Source organism: Blennius ocellaris (assembly GCF_963422515.1).
Source record: "Blennius ocellaris genome assembly, chromosome: 8".
NCBI classification, from domain to species: Eukaryota; Metazoa; Chordata; class Actinopteri; order Blenniiformes; family Blenniidae; genus Blennius; species Blennius ocellaris.
Genome location: NC_137657.1, coordinates 10,629,545 through 10,657,543, shown reverse-complemented (window position 1 = coordinate 10,657,543; position 27,999 = coordinate 10,629,545). Strand labels below are relative to the sequence as shown.

Below are 27,999 nucleotides of genomic sequence, written 5' to 3'. Positions count from 1 at the left end.
TATTTCCCTCAGCTTTACCACAGAGGAAACAAAACTCCTCAACTGTTCAACACTCAATTTGTTTTGATTAAACAAAATATATCACTGCTGGAAAAAAATACACGAAAGTCAAACTGTTGGTGTTTTGGCAAGTGAAGTTTATTCAAAATGAATCATAATTTAAAACAAAATCTAATAAAACATTTACCGTCTGTCTGTGCAAACAAATCGCTGGAGCAAGCTGAAGGCAAATGGTAAAGTAATGAGTTCAGCGTGTTGAGATACACGACCAGTCGACAACACAGAGGACTTGATGCTGCTGAACCACACATCACCACCGAGTCTGGAGAGGAGTCATTGTACAGAGTTAAAGGTGACCAGCCTTCACTGCAAAATACTGCATTTTTAAGAGTTAAAGGGAATAAAGCTCAACCTAATGTAAACCCAGAACTGAAGAGTGAGTGACTTACCTGAGAACTAAACTGTGATACTGACTATAACACTGGAGACAAAAGCAGGGACGGAGAACTTCTTACACCTGATATCTGAACCCGTGAAGACAAAAACGGCTACAATCACCTTTTATAAAACAATTACCCAGTGGGACAGAGCAAGACGGGTATGAATTCATTTAACTACAGAAAACAATCCATAATCACACTTGAACTTGCAGTATTTTGTCTTTTCAGTAAAGTTATGGTCTGCAAAAACTTAACAGACTCGCAAACTTGCTTTAGTCAGACTTTAAAGTAACGTGACAAGTCAGAGATCAACCGGCTGGAATTTCAATGAGTTTTCAACAAATGGAAGAAATTAGCCACAGATTAAAAAAAAAAAATTCACGCTTGAAACGTCTGAGTCAGCGGTCATTGTTCAGTGCGATGAAGCCGGCTGCAGAACTTTTCTTTCACCAGATTCTCAAATATGATTTCCTTCTCTTAAAGCTCCCGACTCCACACTAAGAACGTAAAGCTCCATGAACACAAAATCAATGCTCAGGTTAAGTGGAGAAAGTTCCTGGATTGCCTGGCTCGTGGTGGTGAGCGACTTTCACGCTCCTGGTTCCCTAGGAAGGAGTGACGCCCGGACTGCTGATCTCTGTGGCCGGACTGGCCAGACACTCGCTGGACTTCAAGCTGGCCAAAGACTTGTAACTGCCAACTGAGGTCAGGGAGCCGCACAGGCCTCGCAGAGACGGCGTTTCCTCTTTAGCTGAAAGCCAAAGGTGAGCGGTGAATGTCCCGGTCGGGGCAGCGGTGGATCCCTCGTGTGAGGAGGTGTACCTGGGTGGTGGGGCCACTGTGTGGCCGCGGGCCGGGCCTCCAAACTCAGAGTGTGCGACGGTTCCAGGGACGTCTGGGAGAGGCTCATGTCCGCAGACAGCTGCTCCAGACTCTGGAAACTCTTACTGCAATGAGGGAGAGGAGGATCAATAAATGGAAGGCGATTCAGCAGCAACCTCCGACGAGTGGTTCCGTTAAATGATTGAATACCGCCGGGTTCTTCAAGCAGCACGTCAGAGGAAAGTGACTATAAACTGCGTCGTGGGCGTCTCTGCAACAAACTTTGTTCGCTTCTGGTGGGGATGATCGCTTCCTTGTCATTTTTGAGGAAGAAATCTTGATAATCATCCTCTCACACGTTGAAAACAACTTGTTTACGGCCCAAATAATTTTTTTTAGAATCGTTCCTGTTCAATGCAAAATATCCAACACATTGTTCTTGACATTCAGCCAATTTAAAACCAGAGATAACGTGTGTGGGTGTCTTAAGGTTTTACTAACACAGTGAAGCTGAAACATCTTTCGCCAGGCTTTTCATTAGCCTGAGCAACATTACCGTCACACCGGTGAATACGCCACTGAAACCAATCTCAAGCAACATCAACCATCATTACCAGAGTAGAGGTAGTTGTTATTTAGACGTGTCTAAAAATGGCCCTTCCGCAATTAACCCAAATACAATATACCATCAGTGAAGTTATTCACATGTCTAATCAGTGAATTATTTCAGCATTGACTTGTAATACAAATACTACAATTAAGGAGACACTAAATGCTTCATAGGGAGTAAAACCATTCCACTAATGTAAATGTACTTGATATGAATGTGCAAGATTCAAAACAAAACAGATATTTGTGATTTTTTTTTTTTTAAACACAGCTAAAGTGGCCACCATGACTTAGCATTATGTCAGTGTGTGATTAAACGTGTTTTACGGCGGAGTTGGTTTTGCCATTTTTATTTAATTTCTACTTATTGCCCGAGTCGTTTCCTGAAAGTTACATGAACATAAAATGTCTGTATGCTGTTGTTTGAATTAAACAAAATAAAAAAAATCCAAACACAGACATACTCTTCCCACTGTCCCGTGCGCTTCCTGTACAGCAGCGTATCCAAGGCAACAGCGTCGGTGTCCAAGGCGTCCGGAGACGGCCACTGATTGGTCAGATGGGCTGTCAGTTCTTGTCTGGACCGCAAATCATTGTTCTTCAATACAGTCCTGAATAAACACACAACCATCAGAGAGTTGGTAAAGATTAATCAAGGAACAGAAGATTATATCTTAATCTATCTGAAAAAAGGATCTTTGGAACAGGGTTTATAGTTACTGTTTTCTACTCTTACCTAGTTTTTTTTTTACACTTGCAGGTCTGTCAAGCTGCATAAACTCACACTTGCTTACAAGCACATGACATCATACAGCTTTGGCTCATCTCAAGTCAAATACTTGCAACCATTTGAATACAATAGAAAAAAATACATTTTCCCCATAATTTAATTCAAATAGTGAAGCTTTATTATATTTTAGATTTATTCCACTTCGACAGATATTTCAAACATTTAAAGAAAATTAAATATACACCATCTAATCACATTAAAGTCGTCACAGTGGGTAATAATTATTTCAATTTCCAAAATGTTCATAACATGGAAATAACGGATTAAACTATTGATAACTCATAATTTAAAAAAATTAGTGTTTTTCTCTCTAATCATCCGGTGACTCAGTGTCATTCTCAGGTTCAGTCACTTGTTATTGTAGCATCTCACCCTCTCTGTCACTTAGTTTTTTTCTACATTATCTGAAACCCAATTCCACAGGTTCATTTTTAGAGATCAAGAAGGAAATCCCATTAACTAACTTGTCATTTGCTTTCAATTAATGTTCATAGTGTGAGATATGACTCTGATGCACCTTCTCTCTTCACCTAAAAACAACTCCTGAGTGCCATCGATCCTCTGGCAGCACAAATAACAAACCACCTGCAGTCGTCGGGCTTCCCGCTGGGTCCTAAATGTCAAAGTCACAGTTGGGCCCGCTGATCAAGGGTGACCCTCACATGCACGCCGCGGCACACGGAGGCGAACGGACTCACAGTTGGTCCTGCAGCTCCAGGATGATGTACTCCAGCTGCTCCTTCTCCACCGTGTGGGAGAGGTGTGCGTCTGCCAGGCTCTGCTGGAGAGCCTTGTTGTGGGACACGGCCTCCGACAGCTGGGCTTCCCGCAGACGGACCAGCTCTTCCAGGTAACCCTGACGCAAACAAACACCCGGCATCCTCAAATGAGCAAATGAGCACGGAGCGGAGCGACGCCTCGCCGTTTGCGCGACGTTACGTTCAGCTGAGAGTTCATTCGCACAAAGTGTTCCTCACTCATTTCCCCCTGGCGTCCCGCCAACTGGGCCGCAAGTTATCAAAGCAAACACGGGAAAACGTCAAACTGGCTTGGACACGCAGAGACGCGTTTACCTTCTGCTCCAGCGCCGTGCGATACTTCTGCTCGAAGCGTTTGCACTTGCTGACCAAGTTGCTCTGCTCGGTGAAGATGGAGGCGGCGGTGGCCGTCTGGTCAGGGGTGCTGCCCTCGCTGCCGCTGCTTCCCAGAGTCCTCATCTCCTCCTCGTCGCTGCTGATGCTGTCGGCACTGCGCAGGAAAACCCCAGCCGGCTTCGCCTTAGTTGGCTCACGCTGGACTTTTTATATCGGATTCAACATTATCCACAAATCCAAGGGAGATGCGACACGGCTCATGTAAAGTGATTATAGAGTTGTTGAGTGTGAATCTTGCAAACGGTGCAGGCTGCTCTCTGCCGTCACCGTTACTTAGATGAAGCAGATATAAATGATGGAGAGAGCCAACAACACATTAACGATGAACATTCTGACGTAAATAATTGATCATACATACTTCTGTGTGAACTTTAGGTATGGTGTGTAATCGATCACAGCGGGACAGCTGCCGTCCAGACCTTCGCCTTTCAGACAGAAGCTGCAGAGAGAAGAAACAACACAAGAATCAGTTTCCTCTCTGACGAGCCCATAAGATCCACAAATGACTTCTAATGGTTTATAAATTATCTTTGGATAGTTTTCTTGTCATCCCTCTGTGATGGTTTGTTTAATACACACACTTCTAATCGTCTGTATTTGTTTTCTTTGTGTGGATTTTGACGAACTCGGCCGAGACACATTAACACAACAGTAAAAAGAAACACTAAACACAGACAAATCACAATCTGTATATTGAAGGTATCGCTAAAGTGGCTGCAACACTGCACCATGGTGAAGTTTCTGTTTTGTATAAAGTGATTTTATTCGATCTCAAAAACTAACACAAATCAAATCCACTTTAATTCAAGGTTGTAAAGCAACAGAAAAACTTTCCATTAAAATAAATAAATCTTTAATCATTGCTGCAGATCATTAACCAGAGTCAAATTATTAAACGTCCTCAATTCAAGACTTTGTAACTGTGAGTGAAATGTCCAAACGAAGTGTGAAACCAGATTATCCTTCAGTAAAAGCAGACATGTTGAATTTTGAGACACATTTATTAGTTGAGTTATATTACAGTTTTCTTTAAGAAAAAAAACAACATTTTGGGAATAATTTTGCTGAAAACACATTTTCCAGACACGTATGGCATTAATACCCTGCTCAGGCTTTGTCGAAGCAGCCAGATATCCTAGGAAATGTTGAGAAAAATTGTTTTTAATCCGACATGCGTAGCCAAAGCAACTGTGCCAAGATAAAAATAATTTATTGTGCAAATTTCTACAAATGATATAACAGGAAATATCCTATCAGGTCTTGTACATTGGAAAAAAGTTTGAACGTTATGACAACAAATCTATAAATGAACACAGGAAACTTTCATTTTTCAACTAAAGTAACTGACTTCATGCATTTAAGCATGTAATGCCACTTTTTGCTCAAAGATTTTGCTCAGCACTAAAGTCCCCCCCCCCCCCCCCCCCCAGTCTGTTAACGTGTTCTGGAGTCTTGTCACAGTCAGTTGGAGGTCAATAGTTCCCATTTCAAATATTCAAACAGATTTTTAAAAGAAAAACAAAAAAAGAAAAAGAAATGACAGTTTGTAATAAGTACCTGAAGTCGATGGTGTTGAGTCCGATCAGCGTGTCTGCCAGCAGCCCAGCCTCCTCCGCCAGGATGATGGCTCCGTCCTCATAAAACCTCCTACGATAAACAACAACACATTCATTCATTCATTCATTCATCCATTTGAGATCGAATGGCGCAGGTGAGATCTGGCAGGCAGATGGCGTTCATCCAAAGGGGCACATTTAACCTGAGGTGTACTTGTTTTGACGGGAAACGTTTCCAAATACGTATGTGATTCGTGTTTGTATGAATTCAAGGTAAAGACCTGGTGGTTCTGAAGTCCCTCAAAGCGAAGGAGATGTACTCGGAGAGTCTTTTCTCCATCAGGACGACTCTGATCCACGCTCTGCCCTGCAGAGAGAAATATGACAAAGGTGCTGGAGGACAAATATTTCATCATCCAAGTGTCCATCCAGCGACATAAAGTCGACATTGTGCACCGGGTCTTAAACTGGATTAATGTCTTGTTGCATGACTTTAAAGTGACAGGCCAGGAAGACGCCACGAGAAACTGTTTCTAAACCGTCCACATATCAGTCGCCTTTCAAAAGCTGAAAGGAGAGAAAATCTGTGCAGAACAGAAGCAGTTCAAGTTGGGGTTTTTTCAAACTGTGCTTCTTTTGTTCTTTTTCTAAGAGGATCATGTAAAGTAAGAGGAAATCTCCTCGCCTGGTTCTGCATGGTGGGTCCTGATACTTCCAGATTCAAAGTCAGGGTCGCTTTGTGTCTGTAAACTTGACTCACATCTTGAAGTTTTTAGTCAATAAAACCTGCCTTGTTTTGAGCAGAAGCTCTGTTTGGGTTTCACTTTGTATTCCTTTGGAGTTTTTTCGCCTCACCTTGGCTCGGGACGATCGCACGTTCTCCATGCTCTCAATGCTTCGAATGCAATTATGAGGTACTTTACTGCAAGCAGCTCTTATGTAATCCCAGAAGCTCCGAGGACTCTCGTAGCCGAACCATGTCGTCTGACCTGAAAAGACGCACACGTGGATTTGTGCAACACATAAAATGTTCCTTATTTGAACTACTTCTGTTTTAGTGACTCTCTGGTTTCTCTCACCTTTGAGTCGATGACTGAGGATGTGCTCCAGGATGGAAACGAAGTTCACGAACTCTGGAGATGTGTCATCTATTGTCTCGAAACATGAGCGGTCCAGCAGAGTCTTCACTGAAAACCTTCACATGATAGAAGACACACACACACACGCACACGCACACGCACACAGACACACACGCACACACACACGCACACACACATTACAATCGATTCAATGACGCATTTCGTAAAGAGCAACATCATCAATGTTATATGTAAACTAGTTAAGTTTCTTTCAGCTGGATTTGATCTTATTTGGGAATGAAGCAATAATTTTATGTCGAGAGCGTGCAGTAAAAACGGTGCCTGAGGGCGGTGCATTCTGAGGAAAAGTGACATTTGCCAGCTCAGATGTTTAAAAAAAACAACAAAAAAGGGTGGGCTTTGCTGTTTGGAGACTTGAGTTAGAGACTCCTGCTCTCATCTAAAACATAAGCCTGGTTGATTTTGCAGCATGAATCCACACTGAACAATGACATGATGCAGTTTCCCAAAACTAAAAAGATTATTCTGATGAAGCACTCGTCTCGTTGTTGCCGTGTGACTGAATGATGGAAAATGTGAAACGGGCAGTTTTAATCAGGCTCTGATTAATCTGCCGTGATAAACCCGGTGGCGTTGTGCGGCCCACCCTCACAGTCCTGTGCACCGGCAGCCTAATCTGATTCCACGTAATCACACAGGAAGGGAAGGTAATGGACAAGGCTGCGATGGATCACCGCGTGTGTGTGTGTGTGTTTTATGAATGCGGCCCCCACTGTGCAGTCCTTCACGGAAAAGAGATAATAATCTGACTTCAAATCTCACACCGCTTCCCTGACTCCTCCTTGTTGCTTAGCAGCAGGGTTACCACAGGCTGTGAGCTTCCTGACAAACAAGCCCAAAAATAATACTGATCATTTTTTAGTTTGTATTCACGAGAACGGTCATTAATTTAATCACATCTTACGACTTCCCTCCACTCTTTCTCTATAAAGAAAACAAATGACTGGATTTGTATTTGTTTTGGACATACCAGACTTGTGTTCTATGAATGGAAGTTAGATCTGGCAACCGATGTGATGACACACCAGAAAATATCCATTTGCCACATTATAGAATGAAAAGAGCAAAGAACAGGTGCAAACAAACAATCAGAATTCAGGAAAAGAAAAAAAGATGGTTTTGATGGTGGAAACAGGTGATCAGGCCTCCCACACAATTCAGACATGCTTGTTATTTCTGTTAGAGGAGGTGAGAACGTGCCAGTATCTCAATGCTGCGAGGAGACGCCTGATAATCATCGCTTCCAGATCAGTATCACTCAAGAAAACTTGTGCTTGAAGAGATTTCACCTCCCGTTCATCTTGTTTTCTTTAGATGTCAACAGTTTGTGGAGAACAAAACCCTGAAATCCTTTCAGAAGTTGAACGGCAGGATTTTTTTTTAAAGACATTTTAGCAGTGATTTCTTCTCTAAAGATGCAAACTTTGCTTTTTGCCACTGCAGACAATAACTACATCACACACACACACACACACACACACACACACACACACACACACACACACACACACACACACACACACACACACACACACACACACACACACACACACACACACACACACACACACACACACACACACACACACACACACACACACACACACACACACACACACACACACTTTTCAGCCCCCATTAGCATAATTAATTTGGCAACCTCAGCAGATCTTCCATCATGGCCATACCCAGTATGTCAACTTGAGACGAGGTCTCATCCACCAGAGTAAATTAAAAAATACTTGGCAGCATGCTGCACAATTCATTTGGAGAAAAACGTGTTTAGAAAGACACCAAAGCAGCGAAAAACTGGAATTTTCTTGAGAAGAATCATGTGATTATGAATGTTAAATAATGAAAACAGTCTTGGGACTTATTTTGGTAAATTGTCAGGAGAATCAGTGGAGACGGCTCATCGGGTTTAGTTTACGGTACGGTAGTTTTTAAACTGTAAAGAGAGAAGAACATGTAAAAAATGGGAAGTTTAAAAAAAAATTTAATTACTACTTGGCATGAGAAAAATATTAAGATAAGAGTCGGTGGTAAATTATCCATTTCAGAGTAACTAATAAACGGTGAGGTATTCAACACTAATGACTCCATCATGCTTAAACTGCTTTATTATTATTAACTTGTAAAATTAGAGCCGCTGCTGTTTAAAGTCTCGTTTTAGACAAATGTGAAGTCTAACAAACAACAGAACTCCTGCTGATGCAGAGGAAAGTCTGTTGAGCATCACAACACACCTTGCGACAGAGTTTTACATTTTTGTTTATTTTTGGGGGGTCACGAGTGCATTGTGGGTCGTGTAGCTTATAAACTGTCTTTGTTTACCTGATGTGTGTCGGGAGGATAAGGCGGAGTAAACGGGGAGGTTTACGAGGCAGCAATGAGCTGTGATTTATTTTAGAATTTAGAGACAGAGACACAGAAGGGGATCGAGTTGCAGGTGGCAAAGGTGGAAATAATGAGATATTTATTGCAAGTGAGCAGGATTGGGAGGATTATAAATTAACAGATCAGGTTGAGTTTATAGGTGACGCGAGAGGGACCAGGCCGAGGAGCTGAGGAGACACAGTGGATATTTCTGGATGAACGATGTTGAAGATGGAGCTTCTCGGACTAGATTGGTGGAAAACTAGGACATAAAGACGGAAAAGAAATACTAATCTTTCACTGTGTAAAACATGTTTGTTTGTAGGAGATTAATTCCTTGGACTGTATTTCCTTTCTGTATTTGCCTGCATCAAGTGTGTCAAGAGGTATACAAATATCTGCTGGTCTACAAAAATCACTTGAGTCTCAAAAGTTTTTGCTTTTTCTCGCCGTTTCGAGAAGCACTTGAGCCGCCTCAGGTCTGAAACTGCGTCTCTCCCTGGCCTACAATCAGCTAACCAGGCTTGTTCTCGTAGCAAAAATACCAAACAGTATCTTCAGACTGGGATTGTTCTTGTGTCTCAAATGTACCAGTGGGATTGTCACTCAGCCGCTGACATCTGCCAGCAACACCAAAAGAACCACGAATCAATACTGTGAGAGGAGAGCCTTTCAGTCCAGCTGACCGGAGACAGAAAGGGACACGAGCACGGACACCTCAGCATCATCCTCAGCGACGTTCGCTCTATATTCGACGCAAGACTTAACTTACTCAGCAAATCTTTACGCTCAAATGTCCTAAAAAAGTCCTTGTAGGGACATAATATTCCTGCCATTGACAAATATCACCTAATAGTAACAGGTGGTCAGAGTCAGAGCCAAATTAAATGACAGCATAATAATACATTTGACAAAAAAAGAAATCACAGCACCAAATGTTTTAACTTTAAGTGCAAAGAAATAGAAATTCTTTGTGTGTTTTCACAATACCTGAAAAAGCATAGAATTACCAAGAAAATACAGTTTCATTTTAACGCACAGAATAGAGAGAAATGTTTAAAAAAAAAAAAAAAGCATGTCCTCTATGGTTGGTTCTTATTTTCTTCGTAAATTTGTCACAACTGAAAATCGTACTAATTACTCGATTTTATCCTTCTTTCGTCCAGATCTGCAGAAAGATATGAAATCCTCTCCTCTAGTATTTCTGCTCAGGTTAAATCCAGGTAAAAGCTGGATGCTTCTTAAGATACACAATTTCTACAGCCTTCAGTTTGCATGTTACCATTGTGAGCAATAGTAGAAGCAGCTTTTAGGACTGCTCCACGAGAAATAATGAGCTATCTATTAAATAAAGCAGAAGCTGCGTTGATGCGATTAAAATTCTGTTAGTAATTTCTAAACTTTGTAACGTGACACCAGATTTCACACTATTACGGGCCAGTTTTATCCCACAGACCGGATGTTTGAAACCCCTGCTTCAGCCTCTAAAATCCTCCGTTATTCCTCCACTTGAGTATGAATGTAACTAAAAGGTGATGGCATTAATGTTTGATGAATGGATGAAAGCTGATGTTTCTGTGGCACCAAGCTTTGATGAATTTACTGAATAAGAGAGAGTCACCTCCATCTAATTAAATCCTGATCCTGTCTTAACTCAGCCTGCAGACGGTGGCTCATGTTTTCTTCACATTATGCAGATCTTTAGCGCTAAACGCGCGTCTACTGCTCTGAATTATAGAATCTGGCGTCATGATTCAGCCGCAGTTTCATCCCCAACATGAGGGTCTCCCTCTCCCACCCCCCACCCCCTCTCTCTCCCACCTGCACACGGTCAGCAGGTTCCTCCGCTCCACCGCAGAGCTCCGGCCCGCTCCGCGCCTGCGGATCAGATGCAGCCCCACGCCGAGCGACGCCATCCGCGGCCGGTGTGTCCGCCCGGCTGTCCGGCCAGCTGTATGTCCAGCTCCGGCTCCACTGATGATGCGCCCGGTGCGGGAGCCGCTGTGGAACCGCTGCGGCTGCGTCTGTCTACAAGGAGGAAGAAGAGAGGAGGAGCTGGAGGAGGAGCCCAAACTATATATATATATATATATATATATATATATATATATATATATATAACAATAACTTTGTTGCCGCCTCTCTCAATCTAAAACATTGTTGTAATGTGGTTTATAATAAACAGTGATGGCGGTAACGCGTTAATTAGTAACGCTACTCTCATATGACTACTTTCTTCAGTAACGAGTAATCTAACGCGTAACTATTTCCATGTTATCAGGTTATCAAGTTATCCAAGTAATCCGATTAAAGTTACTTGTCCATGTCATTGTGCGTTACTATTATAGTGTCCCGCAAGACGAGCGTCTTGTCTGCAAAGCCAGTTTATTATTAAACAGAACAGAGCGCCCCCCCCCTTCTCCTCCCAACGGAACCAGACACACGGAGCGCACCCAGACCCTGCACGCTCACCTGATCCGCCCCCTTCTCTACTCTCAGCCAATCACAGGCCAGTCCGCTCTATCGGCGCGTTCAGGTAACGCAAAAGAAATCGGAACCAACCATCGACAACAATAAACCTTAAAATTGCAATAACCCACCCTTTTTTAAATCAATCAATCAATCAATCAATCAATCAATCATTCAATGAAAGATTTTATTTGTCCGGGAGGGGGGAAATGAAGTCGCATATGGAATATGCAATAATAAAAGCATAGGGCAACAACAGACTACAACTACATCTCTGGGTAAATAAATACCAGTTATTGTTCAAATCTGATAATAAAACCGTGAGTCAGGTATAAATACAACAAAGAATGAAGGTCAAAGGTTAAATATGTGTAAACATGGTGCAGGAGGCAGGGATCAGTAGTTTTTGGCAAAATCGGTTGTAATTTTTATGTTCAGATGATGGACGGGTACATACATACATACATACATACATACATACATACATACATACATAAATACATACGGCCAAAACCACAACGTTCTCACTCAACTTTTATTGGCGAAGGTTAAAAAAGAAAAAGTAAAAATGTGGCAAAAAAAAAAGAATTTTGTGAAAACTTACACAACTGCTTAAAAGAACAAAATTGTTAAAACGTTGGAAAGGAGTCATGTTCCTTCCATCTTCCACTAGAGGGCGCTCTGATTCGAACCAGCAGTGGTTGACATCCACAAAGGAGGTGACAGTGGGCTTGAAGTGGTTGCCTGAATTTCAGTGAATCAAAAATGAATGAATCAGAAATCAAATAACCATCATGGTGTGTTTTTTCTCCTACAGCTAAAATTTATTTATACACGTCGTATATTCTTCATCAAGTGGCGCTGATATTACCTCCTGATCCTGTGTACTACTTAAAGTGGTGATGTGGAAAAACCTTTGTGTCACTTCCACTGAAGAAACCAATCTTTTAAAAGTTGCTCCAATCGTGTGCTTTGACGTTGAGGACATTACCTCCACTTGTACGTTTCGTGGAGCACAGACTGTCTTTAAACATGTTTGTAATTCGGTGAAGGTGGAGGGCGTCCTCCAGTGGCCAGAAATCAAAAAAACTGCAGCCTCTGTGCTCCATATTTTATATAGAATAGAATTCAGTGATTGTGTGTGTGTGTGCATTCAGTGTATTAATGTGCTGTGGTGGTAAAACTTAAGGCAGTCAGCGCTTTAAGACGAGACATAAAACTTCAGACAAACCACAGCAGAGACACTTTTCAATGTGACGTCAGAGAAACAGGAAAAAACGCACACAGTCAACACTGAGATGGCCTTTGCACCGGTTGTGGTGAGACTGTGGGAGAAGAGGAAATCTTCTGCTGTGAGAAGATTTACAAACAAGCTGCGGAGCTAAACTAATGTTACAACAGGTCTTCAGTCCATGTAGTTCTTGTGTGCTTTATTTTAGTTCTGTAGGCAAACAGGGTATGACAACATACTATACAACTGCAGTCTTTATTGTACTTTATCAGTAAGTCATGCAATGTCAGTTTAACTGGAGATAAAGTCAAAATAAAACCTTTTAAGGTTGCCAGTGTGAGTATTTTATGTGCTCATTTATTGACACAAAGTTTGAGATGTGTCAATTACCTGGCATATAAACCTTTGTAGATGTGGGAGGAGAAGTTATGAAGTCATGGTAAATGTTTACTCTACTGAACGACATGGCCAAAAAAGTATGAAATGCAATGTTTTATCTAGTTACAACTTCATATGAAGCATCTGATTTTATAATAATTGTATGTTGCTAAAAGTATAAATGCACCCAGTGTTCATGATGTACAGATTTAATTCTCGACACCTCCCTGATCACTTAAGGTCCACAAACAATAAAATACACCATGGAATAAATTAGAAAACTAACAGCAGAGTGAAATGGGACAAAGGCAATGTACTTTGAGAGTGGTGAAATTGAGTTTTAAGAGAGGAAGTTCCTGATCTCGTTACGTGATTCAGTGTCGTTGTCATTAGCAGTAGAAATCACGTTGGAACATGAGGAGAAGAGACAAAACACGTGTCTTGTTGGTTGTGTTGGTCAGATTCGTTCTCTCACACAAGCTCATATGAGTCATTGTACAGCTACACGTGGAGGACTATTAATCAGAGTTCGAATTACGGGGGAGCTAAGGGGAGCTGGGCTCCCCTGAAAGGGACCTGAGCTCCCCTGAAAGCCTAATTTGAAAAATTTAGGGGGAGCTCTAAAAACATGCGGCATACCTATTCTACAAACTTGAGAGGTCTGATCGGAAAATAGGGCTCCCCCGAAAGCCACGTTGTAATTCGAACCTTGCTATAAATGCCAAAATTAAATCAATGAATACACCATTAAATAAGAATTTTCATGTGTCATCAATTGATTAAAGCTGGAATTATATACATACATACAATATTTCACAATCTAATTAATCATGCCATGGTCTGATGTTGTATGGAGGATTACAAGTGTCAAAACATATTGACTGAATAAATAAACAAATAATACACTTTTAAATAATTATTGAACGCATCATATTAATTGATTGAGGTGCATTTTCCTTAACGAAGGTTAGATGTAGGATTTCACAAGTTCAATAATGCGTGACTTTAATTTACAGACAATATTTACTGTACTATTGAACATATGTTATAATAGTATGTGGTTTATGGAAAAGCTTTGCCCCCCTCCAATCTAATGGCTTTCTTTTCACTACTGAGGTACAGATTATGTGTTGAGCTGTGCTCACAAGACATAAAATAGTGAACACATTTCTGTAGCGTGAAAGCGTTTCTGTACACTTTACATTTGTCTGGAGCTTCAAAATAACTATTGCTTGAACAAGGTCCATGAGCCCAGAGCTGTCTTTTTCAAACCCCACAAAGTACTTGAGTCTTGGTTTGGGACAGGTTGAGGAAGCAGACTTGGGTTCTGGCGTTTGCGAGTTCGATTCCCACTTAGACACGTGCCATAGTTTGGACCCCTCTGCTGAAGGTACGGCAGCTTTAAAGGATAATAAGATACGGACAAAGTCTCCAGAGGAAGTAAAATCCGTTGGTTTATGCTGTCACGTTTAGACTTTTGAAGTATTAATCTGCATGTTTATTTCCCAGCTGTTCTAAATATTCCCCACTGAGCTTCTTATAATAAAACATGGCGGACTGATCTATGGGGGGGAAAAAGTCCCGAAAGTGTAAAATGATGGGAGTTCCGTTCCTGAGGTGGATGTATTTGAGCGGATATGTGTTTTAGAGTGTTTTGAAAGCCACGTGAGGAGGCCGGAAGAGTGAGACGAAGGAGGGACGTCGGTGACTGTGGGTGTGTGAAGGTCCTACATCTGTACCGGGATCGTCGCAGCAGCTCTGACACCGACCGGACAGGCGCGCAAAACAACGGTGCGTCTTTCTCTTTTTACGCACCAGAATCGTCTCGCCTCTTTCTCTCCGCGGCTGCTGATATCACTTTAAACACCAACCGGGGACCAAGGTCAGCCGCTGGAATTCTTGTCGAGGTTTTTATTTTTAGATCTGTTGGTGTAAATTGTTTGGATTCAGCGGGCGGAGCGCAAAGAGACCCCTCTTCTTCTTCTTCTCCTCGTGACACGAGCCAGACATGGAGCTGAAGGACGAGAAGAGCGAGATGAAAACACTGCCCACATCCAAACACCAGCAGAACGGAGATCTTGGGTAAGCAAAACGCTTTCAAGTCTCCAATTCCTCAAGTTCAAAAGCTTTACTGGAAAGTAACGGACTAAAGTTTAAAACATAAAAAAAAATATGAGGGACTTCGAGTACTAAGAGGTGGAGAAAATATTACAATTTCTACTCGAGTACAAATGTTTAAATTGTAATAAAATATAAGTGAACGTATTGTGAGTGATGCCTTTCTTGAAATATGAATTGCCTAATTTAATTGCATAGTGATCGCATTTAATTAACTATGTTTACAATCAAAGTAAAGTTCAGGATAAAAACATTTTAACAGGAATTTTAGGTTCAAATTATAAAAAAAAACAACACAATCAGTTGAAAAGGATTCATTAGTAATTACAATTTTGTGATTGGGATTTGTAAAGCAGTATTATACATTATAAGATATAGGTTGTGCTTCAATATGAGTAAAATACATACAGAACTTGTCAGAATACAATAACCTTGCAGCAAAATCTACTTATTTACAGTTATGGAAGTATTTGTCATTAGTTACATCCACACCTGCTTGAACTACATGAACACATCTTATGCCAGTTTATCACTTCAAATGAATTATTATGTACTGAAGGCTTAAAATGATTCAATCATAAAAGAAAACCTCATTGATAGCTTGAACATTGCACACTTACTTCATTGTTAAGATACTGACAATAGAATATTCTATGTTTAAACCACTGTGTGTACTGTTACTGTGTTTTGACTTATTTGTGTTTTTTTATATATTCAATTATGACTTGTTTAGAGAGGGGGACACAGACAACAAAAAGAATGGAAAGAAGAAGAAGAAAGAAAAGGAGCCAAAATTACCCATGGTCGGCCCCATTGCTGTGGTGAGCTTTGTGTGTGTGTACGTGTGTATGTGTGTGTGTGTACGTGTGTGTTGATTTAGTTTGTTGAAGTGTTTCCTAAATTAGCCCGACATTAGTAGACAGACACTGATGTCACTTCCGTGTGCGGGTTGATTTTACCATCGTGAAAGCACGATACGTGAGTCGAGGTTTGTGCTTGCCTGTGTGTGTGTGTGTGTGTGTGTGTGTGTGTGTGTGTGTGTGTGTGTGTGTGTGTGTGTGTGTGTGCGTGTGTGTTCGTGCGTGCGTGTGTGTGTGTGAAAGGGGAAGCGATGTGAGAGGATGGGGGTACGACACATCCTCCCGTTGTTTGGGTGAACTCCACCAGTCTCCTGCTGTGAGAACATAATGGCTGCTTACAAGTTTTTTTTCTTTTCCTCTGATTTCCTAATTCAGGAATTTCTATTTGATCTCTCTCTCTCTCTCTCTCGTTTCTATGTGCACGTAGTTCAGGTTTGCAGATAAGTGGGACATTTTGATGATCGTCGGTGGGACAGTGATGTCCATGGTCCATGGCGTGGTGCTTCCTCTTATGTGTATCGTCTTTGGCGACATGACAGACAGCTTCGTAGTGGACGCAGGGTCCAAATTCGATCCAAGTGAGTCTTTATAGACAGGTTTTGTTCCATAGAACAAACTTCAATCAGCTACGAGGCACCACACTAATGTCTTCTGATACCTTTCTGTCCACAGACTCGTCACATGTAATGATAAACAGCACTTTAGAAGAGGACATGGAGGGGTAAGGTCATATTCACAGACTGAATCGTCTTTCTTGGATGTGAAATGGCTCCGAATCAAGTGCAACACTCACTTTACTTCTCGCAGGTTTGCCATAAACTACGCCATGATGGGCGCGGCCGTACTGGTGGCCGCCTACCTGCAGGTGTCCCTCTGGACGCTGGCGGCTGGGCGGCAGGTCAAGCGCATCCGCACCTTGTTTTTCCACCGCATCATGCAGCAGGACATCGGCTGGTTCGATGTCAACGAGACGGGGGAGCTGAACACACGTCTCACAGAGTGGGTGACAAACAAAAGGGCTCCTGACATCTCGTGTGTGTATGAGCTCGCAGTCGAAGCCTAGTGATGCATAGTGACGGTGGTCCTCTTTTCATTTACGTGAACAGTGACGTTTATAAGATACAAGAAGGCATCGGGGACAAGGTGGGCATGCTGCTCCAAGGTTTCACCGCCTTCATTTCCTCCTTCATCATCGGCTTCATCAAAGGTTGGAAGCTCACCCTGGTCATCCTGGCCGTGAGCCCGCTTTTGATCGTTTCGGCCGCGCTTTTCAGCAAGGTGAGTCGCACCCTTTCTCGGCCGTGACGGCAAACGTAGATTCGTCAACGTGACGTTATTCAGGGCAAATTCACATCTTTCCTGATCCGAGCAGCTGCTGACGTCCTTCACCACAAAAGAGCAGTCCGCATATGCCAAAGCCGGAGCGGTGGCCGAGGAGGTGCTCTCCGCCGTCAGGACGGTGTTCGCCTTCAGCGGTCAAGAGAAGGAGATTAAAAGGTGTGTTTGCACACGCGTCTATGCTCTTTTCCATCGAGACTCACAGTGTGAAGGACTCATCCTCATGCTCTCAGACATTGAATACAAACGTGACAAGCAGGTTCTCAAAGAGGGCACGTTTTCTTCTCACCACAGAAAAGCAACTGTGCAGATGAGACGAAGGCTCGCTTCAGAAAAGGGGCTGTAACCGAATGAAATCCATGAAAATTTAATTAGCCCTTTATGAGAGATCAACCCATTAGGATCCTGGTCTAATGGCTCCTGTGGTCATTGCAGCCTGATTTGGTCGCAACTACGCACTCTGTTGTGCTTAACATCTGTATCTTTGTGTGTTTCACTCCAGATATCATAAAAACTTAGAGGACGCAAAGAGGATGGGTATAAAGAAAGCCATCTCCGCTAACATTGCCATGGGCTTCACTTTCATGATGATCTACCTTTCCTATGCTTTGGCCTTCTGGTACGGCAGCACGCTCGTCCTGGCTGATGAGTACTCGATAGGAACTTTGCTCACCGTGAGTAGACTTCCTTCTGAATTTCTGTCATACGTTCTTACCTTTTAGCCCAATCAAGGCTTTTTTTGTCTCATTAAAATTTGTGTCTGTGTGTTCAGGTGTTCTTTGTTGTGCTCATCGGAGCATTTTCACTCGGACAGACCTCTCCCAACATCCAGACCTTCGCCAGCGCCCGGGGGGCTGCACATAAAGTGTACAGCATCATCGACCACGTAAGAAATGCGGTGTTCTTTAACCGAAGTGCACGCAGCAATAGAGAAACACCACCAATCTTTGTTCCCCCGTCTCTTTGCTGCCGTCACTTTGCATTACTGGGCCTGCGCCGCGGTGCTCCGGCTCTCCGTGGAGCCGCTTTGATGCAGCCGACAACCTGCAGTCAGTCGTGATACGTTGAGTTTTGCCCTAATTGGAGCGCCTGCTGTGCGAAAGAGGTTGGTGGAGGTTCACAGCCATGGCGCTCCCCTTCATGTACTTACTTCGAATCCACTCTTACTGAACTGGGGGTCAGACTGAAGAAATGTAAATATCGACCTCGAGATTGTTTGATATTTATTTTGCCAAAACTGTACCGAGGGAAGCCTCGTTTATATCCTAACAACACTGATGTTTTAAACATTCATTCAGCTACAGACAGGGAGCACAGACAGCACAGCCTTACACCAAACTGATAAATTAGAAATCTCTTTCATCTTTTTTATTAGTGTCAGGGTACAAGCTGTGTCTTTCACACTGTGGCACTGTGACAACAATTTATTTTAAGGATTTCTTTTCTTTCTTTTTTTTTTGTGACACTGTTATATGGTTTGTCTTTTATAGTGAAGCACAAAGGTGCTTCATAGATAAACTTTCTTGTCTGATCTGAAGTACAAAATGGTGGGCCATGAGACAGCTTGCAATCATTCAACAGCACAAAGCTCCACTTTGTCAGCAAGAGGCGAGGAGCAGGTGTGTGCACGTGTGTGTGCATGTGAGCAAACACAATGAGCTGGGGAAATAAACATTGGCCATATTGAATACACTCTCTCTGACCTGCAGGGCTGACAGCCTTCCTTCTATTGTGTCTTTAATGTTATGATAAGAATCACATTCTTGATCCGACTGCGTCCTCAAACCAGCTCCAGAGCTTCAAGTTTCATTGACTCCTCTCTCGACAGAACCCGGACATCGACAGTTTCTCTCAGGCCGGATTCAGGCCCGACATAATCAAAGGAAACATAGAGTTCAAGAACATCAGCTTCAACTACCCGTCCAGGCCGGATGTCAAAGTAATCAATGACACTGCGTCTCTAAATCTGCAAGAGGAATTCCCTCTGCGTGAAACTGATCAGAAATGACTTTATTACCTTCGGTAGGTCCTGGATAACATGAATCTGAGTGTGACGAGTGGACAGACCCTTGCTTTAGTTGGCAGCAGCGGCTGCGGCAAAAGCACCACCATCCAGCTGCTGCAGAGGTTCTACGATCCACACGAGGGATCCGTGAGTGACTCCTCTGATCTAATGCATGCACAGCTTGATATATTACATATTTTTCTTATTTTTTCCGGTATGCACAGGAGAGCTACCAATTCATGTTTTTGCTTAAATATGTCATATTTGGCAAAGTTCACTTTCTAATGGTTATCCAGCAGTAATAATCATCCCCATATTTGGGAACGACGCCCCAGAAGTGAAGAAAGTCTGTCATCTCTCTCTTTTTGGCTCGTTTCAATTTTTAAAAAGCGTGCGCTCCGACGAGCCAATCACAAATCAGAAATGTTTTGGGATCAACGAGACCCATGTGAATGTGTTGAAAAGCTGGATAATATGACCCTTTGCATATTTTTAGGGTTGTTTTTTGGTTTTTTTTGGCAGAATCATCTTCACATTATATAATAATTGTTTCACTTAAGTTATATTTTGCCAGTTTTATGGAAATTTCTATGATTCCTATTCATTTTGCTTGATGATTCAACTTAGAATGTTTTGAAAAACGTCTTCAAAATCCAGCGAACGATTTTTTAAAAATCCTTAAAGCTTATTTTTAAATGCTTGATTGTGAAAGTAAGTGTAAAAAACCAACAAACAAAAAAACAGGGAGTTACCTGCATTGCTTTCATTGCTGGCGGGACTGTTGTAGGTGAGCATCGATGACCACGACATCCGGTCTCTGAACATCCGCTACCTGAGAGAAATGATCGGAGTGGTGAGCCAGGAGCCCATCCTTTTCGCCACCACCATCAGTGAGAACATCAGATACGGCCGTCCTGGTGTGACGCAGCAGGAGATCGAACAAGCTGCCAAAGAGGCCAACGCTTACGACTTCATCATGCAGCTTCCCGATGTAGGCCTGGATCCGAGACTCCCACCTGTCCGCTGTGTGTCTGTGAATCCGGTGCCAACGAGACTCGTCTTTCTGAGCAGAGGTTTGAGACGCTGGTCGGGGACCGAGGAACTCAGATGAGTGGAGGACAGAAGCAGAGGATCGCCATCGCTCGGGCTTTAGTGCGCAACCCCAAAATCCTCCTGCTGGATGAAGCCACTTCTGCTCTCGACGCTGAGAGCGAGACCATTGTGCAGGCCGCACTTGATAAGGTACACACACACACACACACACACACACACACACAACAAATGTTTTATGTTGTCCTATTATCATGAACTGCATAACTTTCTTTAGTGGTTTCTGTCTTCAGTGACGTTTACTTCCACAATCTGCTTCGATCCTGAATAGATTATCCTTTATTTTTACGTTCATGCTGCCGAAAGATTAAATGTATTTGTCAACCTATCGATTTTCTTTCCTCAATTGCCACCTATAGATTGACATTTTTGTGGTTTGGTGGATCATTTCGACACTGGTCAATCAGAAAATAAGCCTGTGGGAACAATTCCTTTAAAACAAACAAAAAAAAAGATGCTAAAATAGTTTTTTTGGAATTGATGGATCGTCTCAGGGCTTTAGAGCTTTTCTGTTCAGGGTTTGCATGTTCATCCACTGCAGTGCAGAAGTAGATTTTTCTTCAGATGCTGCTCTGGATCTACCAGAATTCACTCATATATTCACCTGGAATCAGCTCCAGTGCCCTTTGTAACACTTGGTTGGATCAAGATGATGCACAGAGTGATTATCAGTATAGAAAAACTAATTTTTTTAAAAATCTGGGTAGAAAAGAAAAGCTTTTTGAGTTTAGCTGGTAAACATAAAAATACCTAAAAATGACATCACATGTTTCTACAGATTCACTGTTTATGATTAGATTGTAGTGCTTTTCATAAGTAGACTTTATCCAAAGAGTCATAATGAATAATGATGAGTCACCAGAATCATGAACAGATCAGTGTTATAACATGTATGTATAAACATGTGCATATGCACTATAAGTTGTCACCGCCATTAAATGTATGTATAAATTTAAATACACAGATATATAAATAGACACGTGGTTGGGGGTACTGCAGTATTATGCAGTACAGACTGGACATTCTCTGTGTGGACGCACATCCTTACTTCCAGACACCTGCTGCATTTTGCACCGTGTGCATTCCATGGAAGTGTTGATCATTGTCTTCTTATATACTGTCGTTTTCCCTTTTTATTTTTGTACTTGTCTGCATATGTAACAGATAAAAGATCGAATCGAATCTATATGATCTTCGCTTTTATATTGTACAATTCTTAAGTTTAGTAATGTCAAGTTACTCTAACTGCACACATGTTGAATTAATGCATTGAAATTAAGTCCCTCCTTCTGAATCAAAACTTGTGTGTGTGTGTGTGTGTGTGTGTGTGTGTGTGTGTGTGTGTGTGTGTGTGTGTGTGTGTGTGTGTGTGTGTGTGTGTGTGTGTGTGTGTGTGTGTGTGTGTGTGTGTGCAGGTGCGGCTGGGTCGCACCACACTGGTGGTAGCTCACCGCCTCTCCACCATCAGAAACGCAGATCTCATCGCCGGCTTCCAGAAAGGTGAAATTGTGGAGATCGGGACACACAGTGAGCTGATGGAGAGGAAGGGCGTCTACCACACTCTGGTCACCATGCAGGTGACGTACGAACGTCTGTATGTCGCCGTTCTTTCCCCCGACGTTGTCTTCACGGTTTCCTCCTCGCCTCTTCCCAATCGCAGACCTTTGACAAGGCCGAGGAGGGGGAGGAGGAGCACGAGCTGTCCGCGGAGGAGAAAAGCCCCTTGGACAAGTCTGTGACAGAGTCTGGGCTTTTCAGGAGGAAGTCCACAAGGGGCTCCTCCTTCGCCGCCTCAGTGGGAGGAAAAGAGGAGAAAGAACAATCCAAGGATGACGAGGACAAGACAGAAGAGGTGAGCCGCGCTGCACACACAGACTGTGTGGCGAGTTGCATCTCCTAATTCTCCAGCGAGTAAAATAACTGCAGCGACAATGAATATTCACATTTCCTTTCTGCGAGATTGCATCAACATCAGATCCAGTTATTCTTGTAACAAGTTAGTATATTTAGTTTGCCATAAAGAAAGAGAAGGATTACTTCTAAATAATCTGCTGTAGTCAAAACAAATAGTATGTATTTGGTTGGAAAAGTATGTAGCAAGGTCAGAAAATATAGAAAATATTAGAATATTGTTAGATTGTTCACATTTTTTAAAATATGAAGGGGAAAAATGAACAGATTAATGAGGGACATCCAATTTTGTCTTTCGTTTCTGCTTTGAAGTCAAATTTGATTGACATGGAAGCATATTTCATCCAACCCAATATTAAGAAGGTCAAAATAATGTTTTGAGCAGCTTTATTCATGATTAAAAACACCTTTTGTATGTTTTTTAGCTCCAGTTATTGTGTCGCTCTGTTTCCATAAAAGGCACTTTATGAACCGTCAGCGTGGCTCGGCTGTTTTTCCGTCTCTGCAGGAGGAAAACATTCCCGCCGTGTCGTTCTTCAGAGTGATGGGTCTCAACAAGTCCGAGTGGCCTTTCATCCTGTTGGGGACCATCTGTGCCACAATCAACGGAGCGATGCAGCCTCTGTTTGCCATCCTCTTCTCCAAGATCATCACTGTCAGTTGTATTCGCCTCTCGGGTTACTTGTGAGCATTCAGCAGATGCAGAAAAGTAAAAAAAAAAAAAAAAAACCCTGCTATTTTATCCTCCTTCCAGGTTTTCGCCAACCCAGATGATGAAGTTGTCAGGGAAAGGTCCCTCTTCTTCTCTCTGATGTTTGCCGCCATTGGCGGCATCTCTTTCATCACCATGTTTCTCCAGGTGCCACTTTCATAAAAAATCTTCACGCTCCTGACTCATGACTACTAGTCACATTCGCCCGGCCCATATATTCTTTACCATGATGGGCTAGATTGTGTTTATGACATCTCATGTCATCATTGTGTCTCACAGGGTTACTGTTTTGGAAAATCTGGAGAGGTTCTCACCATGAAACTGAGACTCGAGGCCTTCAAGTCCATGATGAGACAGGTGAGTTACTGCGCACTGAAACAAGAGATCAGGAACAGCGTTGACAGGCAGCCGCCACTAAATTAATCATTTGCAGCAGGTTTACTTCCTCTTATGAGACTCAAGGAACTCAGCGTGTGCTTCAGGAAAGGGTCAAAGAACTGACGACTGAAGAATCCCGTTGAGAGTTTTTATGCAGTTGCTTTATTATTTAATGATTCAACTTTTTACATGTCCGCTGGAAATATTGAAAATATTTGCAAAATATGTCATATTTTAAAAGTTATTGCATTTCCAAATTAACTAATTATTTTTAGATTCATGATCAGTGATAAAAAAATTGTAAAGTTTTTTTGTTTTGAAGGATCTCGGCTGGTATGATAACCCCAAGAACAGCGTGGGAGCTCTCACCACACGACTGGCTACCGACGCAGCCCAAGTTCAAGGGGTAAAACCACACAAGAAAACATTCTTGTGCTAAAAGGCGAACACGATGAGTCGCCAGCTTAAATAAGTAATCGGGTCTTGGCTTCTCTGATCAGGCTGCTGGAGTTCGTCTGGCCACGCTGGCCCAGAACATTGCCAACATGGGCACCGGTGTGATTCTGTCCTTGGTGTACGGCTGGGAGCTGACCCTGCTCATCCTGGCTGTGGTGCCCATCCTCGCCGTGGCCGGAGCCGTGAGCATGAAAATGCTCACCGGACACGCAGCCGAGGACAAGAAGGAGCTGGAGAAGGCTGGGAAGGTACAGACTTGAGTGACGCCATGTGCCTTGGCGAGGCCTCGCGTGACGAGCAGCGTTTGTAAAAACGTAAACCTCACGATGGGTTTTGACGTTGTCTCCACAGATCGCTACGGAGGCCATCGAGAATATCCGAACTGTCGTGTCGCTCACAAGAGAGGAGAAGTTTGAGGAGTTGTATCAGGAAAACCTCACAGTGCCTTACAAGTACGACTGTTGACAGTTTGACGACAGATCATCGAAGTGATCGAGACACAAAATGAGCCCGTGCATGTGTCAACGTTTTGTTTTTTTTGTGGCATCTCACCGTACAGGAACGCCCAGCAAAAAGCCCACGTGTACGGGTTCACCTTCTCCTTCTCCCAGGCGATGATCTACTTTGCCTACGCAGGATGTTTCCGCTTCGGAGCTTGGCTCATCACACAGGGACGCTTGGATGCCGAGTCCGTCTTCCTGTGAGTTAGCAGACAACACGGCTCTGTCACATATCTTGTTTAGCAGATTAGGGGGAAAAAAGAATAAAAACAAACATTTATAACGGAGACTTACAAGTGCATCTTTAATAAAACATTTAAATTAAAAAACATCCAATAGAAAAATACATTTAAAACATTGGGGAATAATTCAAATAGTTTATCAATATATCAGAAACACTGGAATGTTTTAAAAACAACTCAAGTCTTGCATGGTAAAACTGCCACAGCGGTCACTTCCAAGAGTTAATTGTGAGACTTAAAGACCTCGTACAACACACGAGACAAGTGTTTTATATTTCTTTTGTGTTCAGCGGTTTTGCTGTACGACAGTGTTGTACAACACGGCAGACTTGAAGAAGAGAGCAGGTGAAATCATCCTGTTATTTACATGCAGTTAATCATTATCCCAGCACAAAGCATGTGAAAGGGCATCAAATCCAGCAGCGTGGATACACAAAGCACCTGGAGCTCCGTGGAGCCGCCAAACACACACAAGCGCTCCAGGATTATATGTCATTTATTCTAGGAGGAGATATTCCTGTTGCATAAGGAGGAAGTCCAGAGTTCAGGAGCTTCGGCCTCTCAAAGATAATACAATTATAAAACTTTGGAAGATGAATCCCCTTCTACCTTGTTATACAAACACATGCATATCTAAGCAAGTCAATATGTAATACATTTTACTACAAAATAATTTTACGTTGTCTTAGAAATATGGAGGCCCAAGTCAGTTCTTTTGATTGTTTTTTTATAACTTTTAAGTGTGGGTTTTTTTTGTTTTTTGTTGTTTTATTTAAAAAAAGCAGGTGATCCCAACATATCGTCAATCTGTGCTAATAATGATCTGAAGCCTGCATCTGAAGTCCCTCAAACAGCAACCGGCTGCATTATTTCACACATTAGTCCTATTTATTTCAAACAACTCAGCTCATTATTGATGCAACAAATTAAAAGAAGCAATGTTTACACTCTGATGACGTGGAGACGGCGCACACTTTTCTATATTTCCTCACCTGTGAGCTTTAATTACTGGATTTGAAAGTCAAAACGCATCGCACCTCATCAACTTATCGACAAAAAAGCCTGTTATAAATGTCGTGTAAGCCTAGGTGCGAGGCCAGCCTTGCCTAATATCATTTAACGGACCAGCGATTGTGGTCTGCGTGGCATAAAGCTCATGTGAAGGTGGCTTCCTCTCTCAGTGTGATCTCAGCTGTTCTCTACGGCGCCATGGCCCTCGGAGAGGCAAACGCCTTCGCCCCAAACTACGCCAAGGCCAAACTGTCGGCAGCCCACCTCCTGATGCTGATGAACACGGAGCCTGACATCGATAATCTCTCTGAAGAGGGGAAGTCGCCGGTACGTTACACAAAAAGGCGCTGCACGATCCACGCAAGGCAGCTCGTCAAACAAAACCCAACGTTAACATTTCACCCCTCTTCCCGAAAACCCCCCTCCAGGACCAATTTGACGGTAACGTGACCTTCCAGTCCGTGAAGTTCAACTACCCTTCACGCCCCGACGTGCCCATCCTGGAAGGGCTGAATCTGAAGGTGAAGAAGGGCGAGACTCTGGCCCTGGTGGGGAGCAGTGGCTGTGGGAAGAGCACCACCATCCAGCTGCTGGAGAGATTCTACGACCCCAGAGAAGGCGGAGTGGTGAGACTTTTCACCTGCATTCAGTCAGCGAATGATTAACCGCTCAGGGGGTTTATTTTGGCAGGCGCGCTTTGCAGGCTTGACCTTGAGACGTTGTGACTCTTAAGTCACATGCATGTGTTTGTATCTTGATTACTGCAGTAACTGTTTGGATGAGGCCTCCTAAAAGATCTTGAACGGCATTATGACACCTCGACTTTAATCCCACATATGCTTAGTCCCACACCATTGTTTTTTGTTTTTTTGTTTGGTTTTTTTTGCTCTATTAATCAAACAAAACAAAACAATGCCATAGAGCAGTTGGAGTTGCTGGTACAATCATACAGTCGAGCTAATAGTACTGAGTTTTTGCCGTATCCGTGTCTTTTATCTTTAGAAGATTACAATCAGGCGATAGGAAGAGAAAGGAGATTGTTGTAATGGTGGACAAGCTCTTTTTTGCTGAAAATCCTTTATGCCTCATTGTTTTCCCTTCAGATGATGGACAATATGAATATCAAAGAGCTGAACATCTTCTGGTTGAGATCCCAGATCGGCATCGTTTCCCAAGAGCCGGTGCTGTTCGACTGCACGTTGGCTGAAAACATCGCCTACGGAGACAACAGCCGCACCGTGACCATGGAGGAAATCCAGGCCGCTGCGAAAGCCGCCAACATCCACAACTTCATCGACGAACTTCCACAGGTGACTTCATTTATTTGGACTTGGAAAATCAGATCATCTCCGGCTACCACATTGTGATTTGTATAACTCAGCCAAAAGAATTATTTCTGGGAATGATGACATTGAAATCCTGCTTTTGTGAAATTCACAGAGCCTCCCAGATAAGAGGCTGTAAAAACTGACAGGACGTTACTGTACAAACGATCAATAAAACCAGATCAGGCTGATAAAATAATTGGAGGCAAAGGTGGGACCACGCAGAGGATTTGTAGGCCGTGACCGACGGCTTCAAATCAAACGTTTCAGGAACACTGAAAGTCGTTCCTTCGTGACTTTGAATTTCCTTTTAAGGATGTTTTATTCATGATGTACCTAATAATGCTGCACCTTTGCTTTACTCACTTAGTTCAGCTGGAGTGAGTATTTTTGGAGGAAGGTGCTCTATGATCAGTGTGTTAGCGGAAACAGTCACTGAAGTGTGTGGAGAGAGGGTACTGTGGGGTGTACATCAAGCTTCAATGCTCTTATCATCGCTGTAACTCTTCAAACGTTTTTCCCAATTTGTGTCTGTATGAGCAGAAGTACGACACGCAAGCAGGCGATAAGGGGACGCAGCTGTCGGGCGGCCAGAAGCAGCGGATCGCCATCGCCCGGGCCATCCTCCGCAACCCCATGGTGCTGCTGCTGGACGAGGCCACGTCTGCACTGGACACTGAGAGCGAGAAGGTCAGAGTTCCGTATTCGCTCTTTTCAAACGTGACGCCGGCAAAGGGAAACTTTGGATCAAATATCCAGAGAAATGTTAAGTTTTGTTGGGAATGTGTGGAATGAACAGGATAAAAATGTGTGGCTGTGCCACCGCAGGTGGTGCAGGAGGCTCTGGACCGGGCCAGTAAAGGCCGGACGTGCATCGTGGTGGCCCACCGTCTCTCCACCATCCAGAACGCAGACCGCATCGCCGTCTTCAAGCAAGGAGTGGTGGTGGAACTGGGGACACATCAGCAGCTGCTGGCAAAGAAGGGAGTGTACCACATGCTGGTCACCACGCAGATGGGCCACGGGAGGTGAATGATGGTCATCGAGT

General features: G+C 43.0%; 2 protein-coding genes across 2 annotated transcripts; one reads left to right on the top strand and one right to left on the bottom strand.

Moving 5' to 3' along the window:
• Positions 1 to 1,045: 1,045 nt before the first annotated feature.
• On the bottom strand, positions 1,046 to 10,823 carry rundc3b (RUN domain containing 3b; the record flags this gene model as incomplete). Its single annotated transcript, XM_080501344.1, is given in 11 exon segments — positions 1,046 to 1,318; positions 1,321 to 1,381; positions 2,336 to 2,482; positions 3,360 to 3,517; positions 3,735 to 3,909; positions 4,174 to 4,254; positions 5,373 to 5,462; positions 5,653 to 5,738; positions 6,227 to 6,360; positions 6,451 to 6,566; positions 10,729 to 10,823. Coding segments are annotated over 11 exon segments (1,416 nt in total).
• Positions 10,824 to 14,943: 4,120 nt separating this feature from the next.
• On the top strand, positions 14,944 to 27,983 carry abcb4 (ATP-binding cassette, sub-family B (MDR/TAP), member 4; the record flags this gene model as incomplete). Its single annotated transcript, XM_080501450.1, has 27 exons — positions 14,944 to 15,067; positions 15,837 to 15,924; positions 16,391 to 16,541; positions 16,636 to 16,684; positions 16,771 to 16,962; positions 17,070 to 17,241; positions 17,336 to 17,460; positions 17,804 to 17,975; positions 18,074 to 18,187; positions 19,130 to 19,240; positions 19,328 to 19,453; positions 20,094 to 20,297; positions 20,378 to 20,548; positions 21,832 to 21,993; positions 22,077 to 22,268; positions 22,836 to 22,982; positions 23,082 to 23,186; positions 23,319 to 23,396; positions 23,740 to 23,823; positions 23,918 to 24,121; positions 24,225 to 24,325; positions 24,433 to 24,573; positions 25,797 to 25,953; positions 26,055 to 26,252; positions 26,730 to 26,936; positions 27,495 to 27,641; positions 27,780 to 27,983. The coding sequence occupies exons 1-27, from the start codon at positions 14,994 to 14,996 to the stop codon at positions 27,981 to 27,983; spliced, it is 3,876 nt and encodes a 1,291-aa protein (XP_080357576.1). The 5' UTR covers positions 14,944 to 14,993.
• Positions 27,984 to 27,999: the final 16 nt, after the last annotated feature.